Below are 20,033 nucleotides of genomic sequence, written 5' to 3' on the forward strand. Positions count from 1 at the left end.
TTAAAAAGGGGGTTTCCAGTTTCTTTGCCAAAGTGCTTCCTGCTGTGTGTAGTCCCGTACAAACATCTGTGCAAATAACAAATCTTGTAACAATTGGTAAGTTTCTTACACAGAGAAATGGCCTGGGTGATGTGACCATGTTCTGTAACTTTTAAAATCACTTTCATTTTTATGTAAAGAGGTAGATCACTCAAAGGCAAATTAAAATCCATCTTTGTTTAGTAGGAATGTATAAGATTTAACTACATGTTTAAACTGTGTTGTGTAATGTGCAACCTACAAATGGTTTTAGTTAAACCATTTTGGTAAAATCACCAGCATATGAGTGAAACAGATGCATATTTTTAGACCTTTTCAATTTCAAACACTTCTGAATTTAAATGCATCCCTATCTCTTCTCATCGAAATGGGGGCTCTGGTGGTAAGGATTTTCAGGCAGTTGCTAGTTTGAATCCTGCAACCTCCAGAGTACTGTCCCTTAACCGCAATTGCTTCCTCCTGTGTATGACGTTATCCTGCATTTAGCCCAGCAAATGGCCCTCCAACTTGCAAAGAAAATTTGGGGGTTGGTGGCAGAATTGGCACTCCAGCCGCCATAAAAACCTTCATTGTGCAGAGGCATCACCTGTTACACATCATGTGTGATAGGTGCAGCCACACACTGTACACAGGACACACGCCCCTTCCCTTTCTCTTCTCAGTGACACATTCCTCAGTCTAACACACGCATGCACATACAGTATTTTTCGGATCATAAGGCGCACCGGATTAAAAAGCACAATATCAATGAATGGGTCTACTTTCATACATAAGGTACATCGGATTATAAAGCACATTCTGTGAAACAAAAGTCAGATAAGTCAAACTTTATTCAACTCATTCACAATAACTCTCAACATTGTTCAGTTGTAACATAAAATACAAAACAATACACTTTTTCAGTTCATTCCTCTTCCACAAATCCATCAGATTCTTCATCCTCAGTGTCTGAGGTAAACAGTTGGGCGATTTCAGCATCAAGCATGCCCGGATCTCTCTTGTCATTATCCGAGTCAGTCTCATTGCTGTTACTTAGCTGTTTAGTGATGATTCCGCCCTTCGTGAAAGCTCGGACGATACTTGAGACTGATACCTTAGCCCAGGCATCCACAATCTATTAGCAGATAGTGGCGTAACTTGCCTGGCTTTTCCTTCCTGTCTTGGTGAATGTGTGTTTTCGCCTTCCGTCATCCAAGGCTCCCACGCAGCTCGCAATTTTACTTTGAATGACCTGTTGACACCGATATCTAACGGTTGGAGTTCTTTGGTTAATCCACCCGGAATGATGGCAAGCTCCGAATTAGTTTGCTTCACTTGGATTTTGACAGTATCGGTGAGATGGGCACTCATGGAGTCGCAGATCAATAGAGACGGAGATTTGTGGAAAAAACCATCTGGTCTCCTGACGTAAACTTCTCTCAGTCACTCACTCATCTTCTCCTTGTCCATCCAGCCCTTTGAGTTAGCTTTGATGATGACACCGGCCGGAAACTTTTCTTTTGGCAAAGTCTTTCTCTTGAAAATGACCATGGGTGGTAGTTTCTGGCCATTAGCCTGGCAAACCGAGAACTACAGTGAAGAATGACTTGTCGTTCCCTGTGGTGCATATAAATAACATACTGATTCCTGTTTTCTCGACAGTACGGTTCACGGGGATGTCAAAGGTGAGAGGGACCGCGTCCATGTTGGCGATGCGTTCTGGCCGGATCTTTTTTTCAGTGATCTTGTTCTTGCAGTAAATGTGGAAAATGACCAGCTTTTCTTCGTAATCCTTTGGCAGTTGCTGCGAGATGGTAGTTGTTGTGCGGATGGAAAGATTATGTCTTTTCATAAAACAGAAGCACCAAGAAGGACCTCCTCGAAAGTCAGTGATCTTCATGTCGTGCTACCGCTGTTGCCTTGAGTCGAATAGAGACTGTAGAGACACATCTACCTGCTGTTCTCTGTTCAATAACCCACTGTTCAAGTTTGTCCTCCAACTGTGGCCATCTCGCTTTGTTCCCTCGGAAACTCTGTTTGGTCTTCTTTACTTAGCGCAGGTCATCTTCTTGCCCTCTCCACTTTCGCACCATTGATTCATTAATGTTGAATTCTCTAGCAGCTGCTCTATGAAAGACATGTAGCTTTGTTGTTCTCCATCTGCGCTCCAGTTTTCAACACTCTAATTTAAGAGCTTGAGTGTTTTTATTAAACCAGGGAGAGTTTCTATGTGCTTTGATCACTTTTGTTTTAAGGGGAGCCACTGCGTCCAGAGCATCTCTCATGGTCACATTATAATGTGATGTTAGCTGATGTAAATTGTTTTCCAGTTAGCTGATGTAAATTGTTTTCCACGTTTACATTTGATGTTAACTGATCTAAATGGTTTTCCACAATTACACTTGACTTACTCAAAGTATCTATAAATTTTGAAGCAAAATTACAATCTGCTCATATTAATTCTGAAACTAGAAGCTGTAGGCATCAGAGGTAACCAGCAAAACTGGACCTCTGGCTGGTTACCTGGCAGGAAATAAAGAGTACAGATAAGAGTAAAGTTCTCCACTTGGAGCAAAGTCATCAGTGGAGTCCCTTGGGGTCTCTCCTTGGTCCTTTACTATTTCTGATTTATATTAATTACATTCACTCTGTTATAGTTAGTAGACATGTAAAATTTGTTGATGATACTAAAATTGGAGGGATGGCCGATACTGAGGAGCAGGCAAAAAGACCTGGACAATCTTTAGAACTTGGGGAAAATTTGATAAAGTTTATTGTGGAAAAGTACAAAGTGCTACATAGGAACCTCAGTTATAATACAAGGTGGGAGACACTGTCATACACTAAGCAGACCCTGAAAAGAATTTAGGAATCTGTGTTGACACACATTTTCATTGACTAAGCAAAATACAGAAACAATTAAAAAGGCAAATAAAATGTTAGGTTATATCATAAAAACTCAGACATTATGCTTAAACTATATAATGCACTAACTAGTAAGAACACATCCTTATTATTGTGTTCAGAGGAGAGCAACCAAGTGCACGCCAGGATTTAAGGACATGATCTTCTGTGACACTCAGAAAATTAAACCTGTTTCATCTTGTGCAGAAGAGACGTCATGGATCCCTAATCCAAGAATTTTAAATCTCTGAAGGCATTAATAAAGTAGATCCAGCAAAATTCTTTCATCTTAAGGGTGAATCACATACTCTAGGACATCAGCGGAAATTAAGAGGAAGTGCGTTTAAGACTGAAGCCAGGAAGCACTTATTTATGCAAAGAGTTGTGGGACTCCTGAACAAGCTCCCAAGACTTGTGGTTGAAGAAGAAACCTTCACAACCTTTAAAAAGAATTTGGATGAGATATTGAGACAGCTTAGCTATAGGCTAAACAAAAGGGTTTGATGGACTGAATAGTCTCCATTTGTGAAATTTCTTATGTTCTTGTGTAATGCTTCATGCCACGGGTATTTGAAGCTCAGTATTTTTTTCTGTGTGCAAATGCAGCAATAGCTTTGGAAAAGTTGCTGTGTTACATATAATTTTTCATACCAGCCAACCACGACATAACTGTTTCATCAGCTGTAGATTAAGTCACTAACAATAACACATGCTAAAAAAGGAACACAGTGTGGAAACATTTTCTTGAAATAAAAGGCAAAATCATGTTGTGCTGCTTAAGCATTTTATGGAAGTACGACAAGTATCATTGAACATCTGAAAAGGAAACAACCTGATGTGTTGGAAAACTCAGTAGCACAGTAAGTAGATATAGCCTCCCCTACCCATATTTACTCAAGGAACTGGGTTAGCAGTTAGCAAAGTCAAATCACAATCTTTTCATTACTAAGCAAGTAGGTGTAGAGCTTTATTTAATTTAAAGTTTTCAAATGCAGGTGTCTGTCATTCAGTGATCTGAGTGATGTTCTGGCAAACAGAGTTACATGTAGTTCAAACAGTCACAGTAGTTTGTATACATTATTAGAATAGGGTTCTGAATAATCTGAAGTATTTGGCAATTGGTAGTTTTTTATTATTTTTAATTTTATTTGAAGAATATAAAATTACATACAATCAAGTCAAACTTGAACCGTAATTCACTTCAAACAAAGGAGAGCCAACCACAAAAGCAATTCTTTAAAAAAAAGCAAAGGCGGAAAAGTATCCTTTTTCCTGGTATAAATGGTAGTTTTAACATTTTATTTAAAAGATCTTGCCATATTTTTTAAAAGTTCTGAAAAGATCTTCTTGGAGAAGATTATTTTTTTTCCTATTTCAAATATTATAGAACATCAGTTACCCACTTAGGCCAGGTTTATACTTCACATGACGCATGCTGCAGTGGACGGTTTATACTTGCGCTCATACTTTACGGAAATCTGGAGGAATCCGCCAGGTGGCAGTGTGAGATATTATCACTGTGAGAATAGGTTCGGCTTCGCTGTGTTATGAACTGCCTGGAACACCCATTAAATTACGATGACACCTTACTGCAATATCTCTGAAAAGGATGTTTAATGATTAAATCTGTCAATCCAGGGATGTATCCATTCCAGCAAGCATTGGGTCATGAGGCTGAAACAATCCCTGGATGGGCATCAGCTCATCGCAAGGTGAATACAAGCACTCATATACACTAGCGTCATTTTAGTGTAACCAAATCTGCATATTTTTGGAAGGAAACCTGAGCACACTGTGGAAACCCAGAAGGAAAACTCCAGGCAGAGAATACCAGCAACGTGACTCCCTGTGAGACAGCAGTGCTACCCCTCTGCCACCGTGTCACCTCCATGCTCCAGGTCAAGCTCGTGCAGAAGGAACTCCGAGTCTAGCTCAGGGCAGTGAAGGAGCAGTACAGGAGAAAGCTGGAGCAGAAGTTGCAGAATAACAGCATGAAGGAAGTGTGGGATGGGATAAAGATCATCACTGGCTGCAGCTCGAAGCGGGGTGCCACCATCGAGAGAGACATGGAGAGAGCAAAGCAAATGAACAACTTCTTTAACAGGTTTGACCACCCTAACCCACTCTCGCCTTGGAGTACTGCATCCTCCAACCAGCATAGTAGAGACATCCCCTCCCACAATTACAGCAGCGCAGGTGAGCAGAGAGCTGAGGAAACTTCGTGCCAGTAAAGCAGCGGGTCCAGATGGAGTATCGCCATGACTGCTGAAGGCCTGTCTGCTGGAACTGGGGGGTCCTCTTCCGCGCATCTTCAACCTGAGCCTGGAACAGGGGAGAGTCCTGAGGCTTTGGAAAACATTTTGTATCACCCCAGTCCCAACGGTACCACGTCCTAGTGAGCTGAACGACTTCCAACCTGTTGCTCTGACATCACATGTGATGAAGACCATGGAGCGGCTGCTGCTTCACCACCTGAGGCCACAGGTCCACCACGCCCTTAATCCTCTGCAGTTCGCATACCAGGAGAAGGTGGGAGCGGAGGATGCCATCATCTATATGCTACACCGATCCCACTCCCACTTGGATAGAGGCAGTGGTGCTGTTAGAATTATGTTTTTGGACTTCTCTAGCACCTTCAACACCATGCTAACATTATTCAAAGTTATTGTGTGTTTTTACATGCATTTTTATTACTCTTTAATTTAATATTGTTTTTTTGTATCAGTATACTGCTGCTGGATTATGTGAATTTCCCCTTGGGATTAATAAAGTATCTATCTATCTATCTATCTATCTATCTATCTATCTATCTATCTATCTATCTATCTATCTATCATGTGTTAAATTAAATAACAGTATTAATTATTTAAATGAAATTAACAATTTATCTGTAAAATGTAACATACATACTTTAATGCATTTCATCATGAAAGTGATATCAAGTATAAATAAATCTTAGGATGCTAAATGTGCAGAGAGTTGGAATATCATACATTTAATGTGTTCTGTGTGGCGATCTATTGCTGTTTGCTGCTGCTGTCAGGTCCGGAGGAAGCCCTAGAAAAAAAGATGGCACAGAAGACTGTATGTGAGGGTTTTAAAATGTATCAAGTCATTACGATCGGGAATATGCAACACTTGAATATCAAAGCACCACGAATGCATCTTATGTTGGCATTTGGCTTCACCACATCGAACCATTCATCAAACATCGAAGCACACATATTGATCTCGTAGGATCCGCAAAGCGCCCCACGACTTTTTGCTGGTACTGCAACTCGAGCACACGTCACATTAATTTCTGAGTTCCTGCTCAGAGGATGCGTCAAATGAACACTGGGAACGCGTGGCAGCCATGATGTGGGCATGTACGCGTTTTGAGCATGAAGTATAAACGAGCCCTAGGTAGGCTGGGATTCTTCCAGTTGAGCAAGATAAACGCACATTCTAGTAGTGTGGCATAGGCAATTACAATTTGTCCTTCTCCACCTTAAGCACATCTGGGAGTACACCAAACACAGCTGTTAATGGTTTAGGAGTAGATGTGACACCGAGGCTATCTGCTAGATATTGAAAGATTTTTGTCCAGAATGATGTTAATTTAATGCACACCCAAAGCATATGTTCCAGTGATGCTGGAGCTAGAATTTACCTGATAAAAGATTTGAAGTTGAGTAATTGAATACTTTCTATGGAGTAAGATCACTGTCAATTACGCTTGCACGTCTGAAAGTTATACTTGCTTCTGAAAATGAATTGACTGGGCTTTATGCCGTTGACCCCCTTTTCAGGGAAAAGTGAATATGTTTGTTAAAGTACAGTTGAGTTTTGTTGTCCCAGTGTGGTTACAAGGGTCAGACTGGCTGCTAAACTTGGCAATGAAGGAAATTAACTGTGTTGTTTAATGGGCACTGTAAAAGTCTAAATAGCATTGGACTACCCTAGTTGTCACATTTTTGAGAAAACGCAGATGACTTTGTTAAGTTGCAGTTGAGTTTCACAAATATCAGTACCTGTCTCAAACTGACTGGCAAATTTGTCACATTCCCATTTTTAATTACTTTGATGTTTATCAGGTGCTGTAGAGGGTTGTGTACCATTTCACCCCCTTATTTTCATAGCTTTGTGACAAGATTCCTTTTTTATGTTGCAGTTGAGATTTCCATGGCCCAGTGTGATTTCATGGGTTAAATTAGCGGGCAAACTTGCCATATCCAATGAATGGGTTGCCCTGTGATGCTCAATTGCCATTGTAAAGGGTGAAATGGCACTGGACCACCCTAATTTTAATAACATCTTGACAAAGTTTTTAAAATTTCAGTCGAGTTTTTCTCGGCCCAACCTGGTTACATGAGTCATACTGAGCGGCAAAGTTGGCACACTATAATATGATGAATGAGGTTTATGTGATATTTAATTGGCACAGACAAAAAAAAAGTTTTTTGCTTCCTGGGATAGGCTCCAGCTTCCCCTTGACTCTGCCTTTGCACAGGATAAAGTGAGTTTATAAATTGGATGGATGCATAAATAAATAAAATGAAAATAAATAAAAAATAAATTTAAAACTTGGGTTTGTAACTCATTGACAACATGTAAATTGAATGTTTTTTTTTTCTTTTACTTTGGTTATATTCTTAAATAAAAGCACATGTTTATTTGAAATTAGTTCTAAAGTCTTAACACATTATACACTTCACGTCATTATTAATATAACATGGAGAAAGTTTCTGCTTTAGGTATGTGTTCAGCATTTCTTACCTCACATTTCCTTTCATCCTACAGAGTTGAGCTCTGTCAAATTGGGGGTTTGGGATGGGACAGCTTGCTGCTTGTGCTGATCGACACATTTACAAACCAAAACATGCTGATGGAGAGGTGCGAAGGGTTCTAAGGTGGGCCATTATTACGAGTTTTTTCGTAGGCTTCAGGGATTCTAGTGTTAATTATTTTCATTGTGTCGGTTTTATTTTGTTTTTTTTGTTTTACCCTTTGGAGTCACTGTAAGGGGGTAAATATGAAGTATGATCTCTGTCAAAAATTAACTCTAGCATTCTACCTTTGTGGCATATGCATAGTAACAAAAATCAATAGTTTCTTCTTCGATAGAAAATGCCTCATGTGTCCAATGATGTATTTTTGACAATTTGTTCACGTCAGAGAATTGTACTTGTAATTTTCAGAAGCAAGTGTAACTTTTAGAAGCGCAAGCATATTTTTTTAGAGCAGATGTAATTTTCAGAAGCGCAAGCGTAATTTTCAGAAGCAAGCATAACTTTCATAAGCGCAAGCATAATTGACACATGTGAAATGTAAATTTGACTTAAATTATTATGAAATATTTTTGACAGCAATCTTACTCCATAGCTTTGCACATAAGAAGCTAAAATGTATTCTATGAATGGCTACCTTCCAATCCTTTTCAGAGACAGTAAGTGAAAGATCCTTTCCCCACTATACCCTGGGGCCTTTAAGGAAGACTTTAGAATGTTTTTATATATATATATATATATATATATATATATTTTGAGATGCTGTCTTCAAGACTGATTAATATTTCTTCTGGAATAAAAATAGGTGGGAGGTGAGGAAAATTGGTCAGGTTCCTTTTATCCAAGTTTTTGATTTGAAAGTAGTGGAAAAATTGTTGATAGAAAGTTGAATTTAAAGCATAATTTTTCATAAGATGCAAAGACATCTATATTCAGTTCACCAAGTGTTTTAGTCCCAGACGTTTTCCAAACATTAAATACCGTAGGTTTGAGAGTGTAGATAAAGAAGATTGCTATGTAGAGATGCAATAGAGAAAAGCTTCTCTGTCTTAAACTGCTTCTTGCATTAGTTCCATATTCTGAGTGATTGATGGATTATTGGTATATTGACCATAATTTGTATTTACTGGAGCACAAAGCAGGGTGTATAGAGAAGCACAACAAGATTTTATTTCTGTTGCACACCAGACTTGTGTATATTCATCAATTGTGTTGATTTTCAGGTCTTTATAGCTTCTATATTTGCTACCCAGTATTAAAATTGAAGTTTAGGTAGTGCCATGTACCCTTCTACTTTAGGTTTTTGCAGAGTTGCCCTTTGAATGCATGGGAGTTTCGGATTTCAGATAAATGAGGTTATAATTGGGTCTAACTTCTTTAAAAAACGATTTGTTAATATATATGAGATGCTCTGAAATAGAAAAAGAAGCTTAGGAGAGATATTCATCTTGACGTACTGATTCTCCCTGCTAATGTGAGATGAAGGGTCATGCAGATAGCAAAATTTTGCCGAAAAAGATCTTTGTATTTACCTGTGATGTTTACACCAAGGTATTTAAACTGATCTGCTAAAATAAATTGGTATGTCCTCACTCTAATCTTGTGTGCCAGAGAGTTCACTGGAAACAGCACACTTTTATTCAAATTAATTTTGAGTAAAGATATCTTTTGAAATTATCCTAGTGCATTGAGAACTACTGATACAGTGGTCTGTGGGTCTGATATATAGAGTACCATATCATTATAGTGATATTTTCCTTTCAAGTCTTTCTCTGAGTAACTGTGGTGTACTGATAAGGAGAAAGAATATGCTCTTGAATTTGGATTTAAAAATCTCCATGGGTCTGATAAGTTATGATCCATTACAAACTGTGATTATTTTTGCAGTATCAGATGTTATCGCCACTATAGTTGAAGGCCTGTTCAGGTCTGGATTTAAAATGCAATTAAAGTCTCCAGCCATTATAATGTTTGGAGTGTTCATATTAAGAATAGATGCAAATACTTTTTTGATGAAATATCTATCATCCATATTAGGTGTGTAGATATTTATGAAAATTACTTTAGTTTAGATTTTTAAAAATTATTTATCTTCATGACCTGTCGCCCTTTAGGTTCAGATACTGTGTCTAATACTACAAATGGGATTGTTTTATGTATTGAAATACATTTCTATTTTTCTTTTTGTAGCAGGAGTGAAAGATTTGGTCAATACAATCTCTATGCAACCAAAAATGCTCTTTACTTATTAAGCGAATCTCCTGTAAAAATATTATCTTGGCATTTAGACCTGTTAGGTGGGAATGTACTTTTTTCTCTTTAGATCTTGATTGAGACCTTTGACATTCCAGCTCACAAGGTTCAATGGTTTGGTCAGAGAGACATTGCTTTTGAGCTTTTGAGGACATTTTGTAAACTTAAAACTGAGAAGCCTGATGTACTAGTTTTATTTGAGGCCTTCGAGCCACATATGCAACAGTTGTTTAAGAAAATAATTTAGCTATGAACTTCATTGGGTTTTGACTGTCACAGTTTTCAGGGAGACCTTCAATTTCTGATGTTGTTCCTTCTATAGCTATCTTCCACCACAGCTAATTTAACACTGAGCACTTTGCATTCTGAATCTACACCAGTTTCTTTTTTGTCAGCAGCAGATGTCAGTTGTTCAGCTCCTTCAATCTGAGTTGTAAACATTTGCTTATCTTCTTCTAGATGATTACTGAGTGCTCTTATTTTATTCTCTGTGTTACTCAAAGTTTCCTGTATTTTTTCATAAATTCTTGTTAGATTTTTAAGGTTTTTTTCTATAAATGCACATCCTGATCTTTTATATCCTGAAGCAGCTTGTCAGTTCTGTTTTCTATTTCTTCGGTACATCTTCCTTTACATAATTTATTTGTCGCCCCTACCCCCCGACCAGTGCAAAAATCATCACCTTCAGCTCAGATAACTCATTTTCATTTTCTCCATGCTCTGAAAGCAAAGTTAAGTATCCTGTTGGAGTTGGTTCTGTGGACTCGCAGGGGTTTTGGAAGTAGTTGACAGCAGGGGTAAAGAGGCCATACTCCGTTCAGATATCCCATCTGAGATTGGCGAATTCTCATTGCCTACCTCACTCACAGTTTTGCTTCCACATTCGATGTCGGCCTGAGCAGATCTTGCATCATGAGGTCCTGGCTGATTCATCCCTTCGCCTGTCTCTTCCAACTTAGTCTGTGACAGGCCGTAACGTGAACTTCAAACCGCCTTTGACAGTGATGTACCTTTAGCTACTTTTTCCTTCTCTTTGTGACCTCTTGTTCTCATGCTTTTAATATACTCATAATTAAATCCTCTTTGGTTGACTAAATACAGGACATCTCAAATAGATAATAAAAAAAGTTTATTAACACCACTGCCAGCAGAGCAACATCTTAGATGTCCATCTCTTGCAACGGACGAGACCAAAAAAAATTAAAAATTGGTAAATTAAGTGTCACATACAATTGAGTGGTAGTTTGATTAAGTTGGCAGAGTTGGTGTTCAACCTAATATGCTGTTGCCCACATATTTTCTGTTTGATAAAAGAACTTGAATCTTGTCATTCTATCAGAAATAAACATGGATTACCTTGAAGAATTGTTTGTTTAATAATCAGTAATCCAGCCTTGATTAGAATTGCATCATTTGGGCTACATAAAATTGTTTAGCACAAAAAGACAAATTGCTCAACTTACAAACCTATTTATTGCTAGTTTTATGAACTACTGTGATATATAAATCATTGTGTAAAATAAAAATACCATCCGAATAGACTTCATTGTTGGCCTAGCTAGTACTGTAGCAGAAAGAGAGAATGCCTGTTGTTTATGAACATTCATCACCACAGCACGTATTAGAAAACAAACAAAGACAAACGTGACATTTCCTACACTGGACAAGCTTGCCAAAGACTTTCTTAGAATTACAAATACAGTGAAACCATTGTACATATTTGCTCAAATAAGAGAAGAAGCTTGACATTTGAACATGCTGACATGCTGTCTTTTCCTCATTTCAATACTTGGACTTTTTGAAAACTTACATAAAAAAACAGCTTGCTCTGGCTTTAAGTTCAAAGTTGGATTTCTATTGACTTCTTTGAAGTTGGCAGAGAATGAATCCTATTTTATTTATTTTATATTTTATTTTATAATTTGTTTTAAATTTAACTTTTAATCTTAAAGTAAATTTTATTTTTGTAAAAATAAAGGAAAAAAAAAACATTTTTCCGTGAATTTTAAGAATTACAATACATTAGGCAGATTTTAATGAAATTTGGATTCTCATTATTGATTGAATAGATGTATATAGTGACTGAACAGCACCAGTCATTGTCACAGTCTCTTTCATTTACAAACTGTGATTGTAATCTAAGGTGATTAATCTTTGAATTGTTTTAAATATTCACCTGAATAATCAATTATCAATAAATAAATTTGTTGCTGCTGTAGTTCAGAAATTAACTGGATTTTCAGAGGTGACAGTAAAACCAAAACCTAAGCACTTGATTTCTGTTATTTATAGGATATTCCTTTTGGTGATAAGTATGTATGAATAATCAAAAGTAATCAGTTCCAAGAGAAGAGCAAACATCTTGAGTCATAAAAGATTGCCAGGAGCTGAACATAAGGGTGTGGCAACTCTCAAAAGGCGAAATAGACTTAACATGCAAGAAATGAAGCAAATGTAGTGTTCAGGAAAATATTTGCGAATAAAGGGAGAGAACTCCCTGTTCCCATATAGACAGAAGTGTCTAATAATGTCTTACTGTATATCCATAGCAATTGCTAGAAACAGGCCAGTTGGATATTGTGGCATTTTCCTTGTTTATCTGACAGTCTTTACACATGAATGTAAAGTGTTGTTTTAAGATACTATTATGGGTTTTAAGGGTGCTGTTTTGCCATTCCATTTCCTTAATCTATATGTTCTTTACTTGTTTTCAGGGTCTAACACGTGTGAAGAATGCCAGTGACTCTGTTGGCATTGTTCTAAAAGAGCTGAAAGCCCAGTGCCAATCTGGAACATTTAAACTTGTGGTTGGTGTAGATGGAGTTAATGCACTGTGGGGCCAGACCACCTTACGAAAAGAGGACAAGAGTCCGGTACGTGCTTTTTTTATGTTTCCTGTACCATTCAAAAGCTAAGAATTCTCAAAACTGGACCATCTGTTTATCTCAAATATACATTTAATGTCTACTTAGATTAAACTCTTGCATTATGTGCATTTGCTAAATTTCATAATCTTTTATGTTACATTTATATCTGCTTTTGTTGTGTTGATATTCCATGTGCTTTATATAGAGTTTCACAGTAATAACCAAAAAGTGATATGCTAAGTCAATATGTTTGAAATTGTGAAAAAGCACCAGTAATGCTAGATTGGTAAAACATATACAGAATATGTACCAGTTGTTTTCATTAGGGCATATCACTTTAATGAAAAAGAAACAGCCCAAAAGCCTAATGTTGAAGAAGTGGAGATTTGGCACCATAAAAGGATTTTAATTTTTTTTTGTTTAAGCATTTTATTGGATTTATTAAACACAAATATCTTCTATTCCATACAAGCAAATGAAATTTTACAAAACCAAGTTCACATCAAATTAGCCCCCAGCCATGAGAAAGAGAGCTAGGCCAACAGAGTAAAACTTTTAATAGTAGGAAAAATAAGTAAATAAATACATAAATAAACATAATTAAAATAAATAAGGGAATAGAATCCACTCAATTTAAATGTTTATTATAAAATGTTATTGATTAGATCCTGCCAGGTTTTTAAAAAGTTTTGCACAGATCCTCTAAGTGAGAATTTGATTTTTTCCAATTTCAAATAATATATAACATCAGTTACCCACTGACTTAAAAGTGGTGAGTCAGGATTCTTTCAGTTGAGCAAGATAAGTCTACATGCTAATAGTGAAGTAAAGACAATTACAGTTTATTTATCTTTCTCCACCTTCAGCCCATCTGGAAGTTTGCGAAACACCACTGCTAGTGGATTAGGAGAGATTGTTACACCAAGGCTAGAACTTGATTGCAACGTTCGGGGGTTGAATCTTGCCCTGGAAACATTTTGGACAGGATTAGGATTCTAAAATCAAATTTAAACAAAAAGGCCTGCATGCAGGTTAGATGGATTGGTGTCACTAAATTGGCCCTAGTTGGTGTGAGTGTGCATGTGTGTGCGTGTGTTCCCTTGCAATGGGCTGATACTCTGTGTAGGGAATTGTTCCTGCCTTATGCCCTATGCTTGCTGGGATAGGCTTCAACCTACAATAACCTTTTTTAGGATTAAATGTTTAGAAAATGGCATGGTATTAAAACTAAGCTTAATTTGGGATTATTTACTTACTTTTCATGTTTGTATTTTTAGCATCTTTTTAGGTTAAAAATATATTTATATTATAAAATGTATAATATTTAGAATATGATTTGCATCAAAATTATTTTGTTTTCCACATAATAAAAGTATTATATCAGGTTAAAAAAATAGGATGGACTTCCCTTTTCTAACACAGACAGTAGCCTAATTGCCTCATTGTTGGGTATCATACACTTGTAAAAGAACATTAAATATAATTTGTATACTGTTCAAACAACATCCTCTGTACAGCTGCCATTTGGCAGTTTGGGGGAGCAGTCCCATCAGCATTCAATCATTTTGCTTGATTATTAAGTGTGACTATATATTTTTAAATATATATTTCAGGTAAACCCAGGTGAATTGACCCTCATTCACAATCTCAGAAAATTGATGAAAAACGACTGGGTGAGTATATTTTAGTTTATCAGAACTCACTTTTTTTTTTCAATAACACTCTTAAGTAGGATCCTGCTTCCTGAAGCTATTGCACAGGATTTAGCACTGTTCATAACTTGCATAAACACCAGTATTCATTAAAAAAAAAAACTTAAGCACCATCACCATTAATTTAAAACTCTTGGATATATGCCTGAAATTTGGTTGTTACAAATTAATGAATTGGTGTGGGCCAGCATGAACAAACATTTGTAAATATACTTGTGTATGGTAATTGTGCATCAACACTATGCAACATAAAATGTTTTCCCTTGCACTTTGCAGCATAACAATCAATGAGTTGTGGGCGCAGATTTTGCGTTCTCTCTTAATATTTAAGATGCAATAATTGTCCTTCCTTTATATAAAGAATGCTGTTAGTTTGTGGTAATTATTTTTATTCTGTAACATCAATCAGATTCATCAAACCTTTTTGAGTTTTTGGGGTATTTAGTTTTTCTATTTTAAGTCGGAGGTTTACCTCTAAGTATTGTTATATCAAATCGTGCTTTCTTATAGGATTCCTACTGCCCTGGATGTACCATCCTGCCAAATTTTAGCTTCTAACTAAATGGCAAATAGTGTTTTTGTTGATGAGTGAACGAGTCAGTCAGTCAATCTTTCATTATGTGCTTATATAGATTGTACAGTAAAGGTGATGCACTACCACATTTTAACAGTAATGAAAAGTTTCAAGTATCCATCCTTCTGGATTACAATAATCACAAAGCTTGTGGAGAGGCTTAATTTTCTTGTTGCTTTGGTGCTGCGTTGTAATTTATAAAGTTGTAGTATAGAGGGGAGGTCAGATGCACATCCTGAGTTTTTCTCATTTTATATATTGTGCTATGTTTCTGTGTGTGGTCTCTTTCTTTCTCTCTCTCTCTCTCTCTCTCTCTTCTAAAATCATACCCCCATCCTACAAGTTGCAGCAGTACAAATGTAGAATGACTTTGGAAGGATTGTAACAAGTGGCTGGTTTCACAGTTTTCAGAAGATGTACACCTGATGTATTCCTCAGTTTTCCTAATGTATTTTCTATTAATTTATTTTTATATACATATATTGTATAAAGATGTGGTTATATGAATATTCAATGATTTATAATGAGCTCAGTTTGTGATTTGAAACAGTTTGCAACACACTATTCGTCTTTCTTTCTACCTGTGCTTTGTACAGTAGATTACAAAGGAGAAATACATTAAACAGAATTAGAATTATCGTCTGGGGCAAGCATTATTCAAATAGATCAATCATTTACACAATGCAGAATATACTATATTGCCTTGCTTGAAATCATGTGTACTTACTGCTTATTATAATTAACTATGGGATGGTATGTGACCTGTGAACAGGGCTACATGAACAATAAAATACATTTAGTAGTGTGAAAGCAAAAATTAAAACTCAAAGCATCAAATTCAACAGGATTTACATCAACATAACTGGGATATGAATTTCCTCATTACATGAGAGATGGTTCACTATGGTCTTTTTAGTTAATTGTTTGAAAATGGAAGAGCTAGATTTCAGTCGCAACTAGCGGTGATTTTAGGGAAGTGGACCCAACAGCATAATATTAGACAAAGCTGTTCAAATAATGAACAATGATATGTATTCAATAAAATAAACTTAATTTAACACTGGTCCCAGCACCAACTTGATGTAAATATTTTGCAGTTGTCCCTGCCTTGTGCTTGATGCTACTTGGATTGGCTCTGGCATTCTGCAGCAATAAATTTGACTAAATGGGAAGATAATGGGGGGATTGCAAATTGCCATTTACAGTTTGATAGTTTACAGCTGTACAGTGTTTTCCATGTTTTCAATTTGCTTTACAAGATCATCATAAAAAAATGACAGCTAGGGGCATTCGGACAATTGAGACTATTAATAGTATCATGTTGTATAATTTATGAAAGGTAAAGGATTGATGAAAGAACTGCCAGGTTGCCTCTTAGGTTGGCACACTGTACTGGGAAAATATAAGTAATAATAGTAGCACCACAGTGAAGTTAAAATTTGTAGAAAATAAAATTATGATTCAAATCAAGAGAAGGACTTGACAAACAAGTTTTAAGTTCTATGTTGCATTTATTTTAAAGCCCTGTCACACTATGCAGTTTTTCTAGTAATTTTCCATCCATCCATCCATTTTCTAACCCGCTGAATCCGAATACAGGGTCACGGAGGTCTGCTGGAGCCAATCCCAGCCAGCACAGGGCATAAGGCAGGAACCAATCCTGGGCAGGGTGCCAACCCACCGCAGTTTCTAGTAATTTTTCAATTGCAAACTTCACTTACATAATCTTAGCAAGTTGGAAGCAGTTGCATCACACTTCTACATTTGCAAGGTGTGCAGTTTGCCATTCCCTGTGACTAATTCCAACCAGTCTGTGACTCACCCCTTGATTTTGTCTTAGGTCGAAGGGGTGGGCCTGTGTGTTTACAAGAACTGACAACCAATGATTGCTCACCCTTGAGAAGGTGATACAATTTTGCATGTGCAATTCACTCATAGCCAAAAATGTTTTAAATCTGCATGAAATCTGTCTTACAGAGCAGGTAATGCATAAGTAAAAATGTATTGGGTCATAACTGCTGCTTGGTAAGGGTCACAAATAGTATTTGAAATCATTCTGTAAATACTGATCTGTGAAACATCTAACTAAACACCGTGCAGTGGCACTTCCAGTTTTAACGTGGGGATAATGTTGTGTGGACAATAGCTGGCATTCCATGTGGTCTAGGGTAGAGTTTCTTAAACTACGGGTGGGTTGCCGCAAGTGGGTCATGAGTAAATGTTGTATGTAATGGGAATGGGTTGCATATGGTTTATGAAGTGGGTTGCAGCAGATTGATTAGCCATCAGCGTTGCTCTACCAGTCTTCCTTGATACAACACACACACACCTGATCAACATTTGGCAGGGCAGGATTGGGTAATGACAAAAAAAAATTAAGAAGCCTTGGTCTAAGGACATGGGGGATCTGGTGACACATAGGTATGTTCACATGGACTGTATATCATCATGAAAGTTAAGAATTTCGATTATGTCGAGCTCCTTCAATTCTTCTTATGAGTGTTAATTGTGTAATCAATGCATTATTGTTGTACTGTAGTGGAAGAGCTAAAAATTTTTTGAGTTTCACAGATGACACTGTAAGATTGCCTTGGACTGAAAGAAATATTGAAAAATGTCAAAAAATGTTGTTTAATATTCAGAAGCAACAGAAATAGCAGCCAATCAAACCAAGAGTAGAGTGATGTGGAGCGATCCATTTTTCAGCAGTTTCTGTGCAAAAAAAGTTAATTTTCAGAGTATTTCATGTTTGTTATGGATGTACACAATTGAAAATGCAGTGTTTAATGCACATTGTAAATGAGCAGTCCTAAAAATTTGAAGATTTGCTTTAACTGCTAAGTAGGATACCAGAAAGTTATATCAGCCTGGAATGGGTGGTCATAGTAAATATGTAGGGGCACAATAAACAATAATGTCATTTTTTGAAAAAAAAATTCAAAGCATGATTATCCCAGTTTAGTGAGTGTTAAAAATAAAGAGGAAAAGAGACCTTGTCTCTATATTTCAAGAGTATTAGTCTGTTCATCCAATTTTGTGAAATACTATTTTAAGAAGTATAGTGTTTGTTCTGAAATTGTTTATTTTTAATAAGATGCCTTTAAAACTGAAACAGAATTTGAAAATAAATACATGTAATTTAATTTAAAAAAATAAAATTGAAAAAATTAATTTATGACCCCAAACTTAAAGCAGGCATGACTACGAATTTAAAACAGAAATAAAAATTGACTACTAAATTAAACTAGATTAACTCTACCACATGAGGATGATGCTTATCCCCTACCATCAGGCAATACACAGGCAAAGTGGATAGCACTGTTGCCTCACTGATCCATACCCAGATATTGTCTACATTGGATTCCTCCAGGTACAGTAGTTTTACTTGCACAAATCAAAAGATTTCCAGGTTGATATAGTTAGATGCCTACACTAGCAGTTATTTTTCAGAGGGCCCTGAAATGATTTGAAGACCAGTCCAGGGTCATGGCCTGGCTTACACCCAATGTTGCTGTGTGAGGTTTTCCCAGTCCAGAACCTTGAATTGGATTAAGTGAGTTTGACACTGTTAATTCTTACCTTGGTCACTGTTAAATCATCCTGATTATATCGCACTTTACTGTGATCCATTCCAGTACACATAGGAGATCATAGTATAATGAGAGGACAGTATGTGATAAAACTTTGAGTATCCTAAACTAGATAGTATCTAAACCTCAGCTGTTCCATAGTATCTTGTCCTTGAAAATCATGCACAGAGGCCTAGACAAGATACATACCTAAATGAGTCCTAGGTCCACATTGAATGGATATTTTTGCATGTTTGATATTAAGAAATAGGTGTCTTTTCAATTTCAGGGACCAAATAGCATTCAGCAGTTACTCTTGATGCTCTGTTCATAAGATATAATTAGCATTGCATGGTCATAAGCTTTTTGCCTATCTACAAAACAAAACCATTCAAATATCTGTGCAAGCACAAGGAGTTAGTCTATTTTTCCAGAGCCAGTTTGAAATCCATTTGCCTTTCCTAGATATGATGTTCATCTATCAAACACAGTTTTCACTTAGGTTATCCTCACCTAGATTTTCTCAGAAAACCTGTGGTGTGTGTTGTTACTTGAACATACACCCTCTCTGGTCCCTGCTTATAAAATTAGGTTGTCCTCACCTAGACTTTCCCAGAAAACCTGTGGTGTGTGATCCTACTTGAACATACACCCTTTCTGGTCCCTGCTTATAAAAAAGTGAACAGCACCTAAGTTTGCCAGTCTCAAGGGATTGCCCACACCTTACATTCAGTGTTGAAGTTTAATGTTAACTAAAACACTATTATAATCACTGCACTTTTTATACTTTGCTTATTCTCTGCTAATCTTACAAATTGAAAAATTTCCAGTTTTTACTTGCAGCTTTCCTTGTTTTTGCAGGTTTCCAATGTTTCTATGTGTTCTTAAATTGTATCTGTTAATTCAAACATTAGTGTTTACTGTCCATTTGTTCTAGGGCATGGCATATGCCAACTTTGCATGTATTGTTTTTATGTTAATTTCATTGAAAGTAATGGTATTTGAGTCGTTCCTTTCATATTCAGACTTGTTTTTATAAATATATATTTTTTTAAATATGTAATTTTTTGTTCAAATTATGTTGACCTGTTTTAGGGCCCTTAGTCCACTGCATCATATTATTAAACTGCAATTTTACCTTCTATTGTAAAAGATTATGAACAATGAAATACCAGATAATAAATGTTTTGTACTAGAATTTTTAAAGATGACCGACAGTTCAGCTGAAATGTACCCCCATGAAATAACCAATGGTAATAGTATCCAAGGTTGTTAGCAGTTTGCTTTGAACTTATGTCGTTCTTGCAGATGAACAAGTAGTCCCTCCAGCCTTTCATTTTGTACATGGGATAAGCCAGGCCCTAACA

At 36.6% G+C, this 20,033-nt stretch overlaps 1 protein-coding gene across 1 annotated transcript in view; it reads left to right on the forward strand.

Annotated features, from left to right (window-relative positions):
• dap3 (death associated protein 3) overlaps window positions 1-20,033 on the forward strand; it is a 118,168-nt gene that overhangs the window by 73,665 nt on the left and 24,470 nt on the right. The window contains exons 9-10 of the mRNA XM_039767316.1: window positions 12,659-12,817; window positions 14,425-14,484. Of these exons, the coding sequence (XP_039623250.1) occupies window positions 12,659-12,817; window positions 14,425-14,484 (219 nt within the window). The remainder of the gene's footprint in view (window positions 1-12,658; window positions 12,818-14,424; window positions 14,485-20,033) is intronic.

The sequence above is a fragment of the Polypterus senegalus genome, chromosome 1 (assembly GCF_016835505.1).
Source record: "Polypterus senegalus isolate Bchr_013 chromosome 1, ASM1683550v1, whole genome shotgun sequence".
In the NCBI taxonomy this organism is placed as follows: domain Eukaryota; kingdom Metazoa; phylum Chordata; class Cladistia; order Polypteriformes; family Polypteridae; genus Polypterus; species Polypterus senegalus.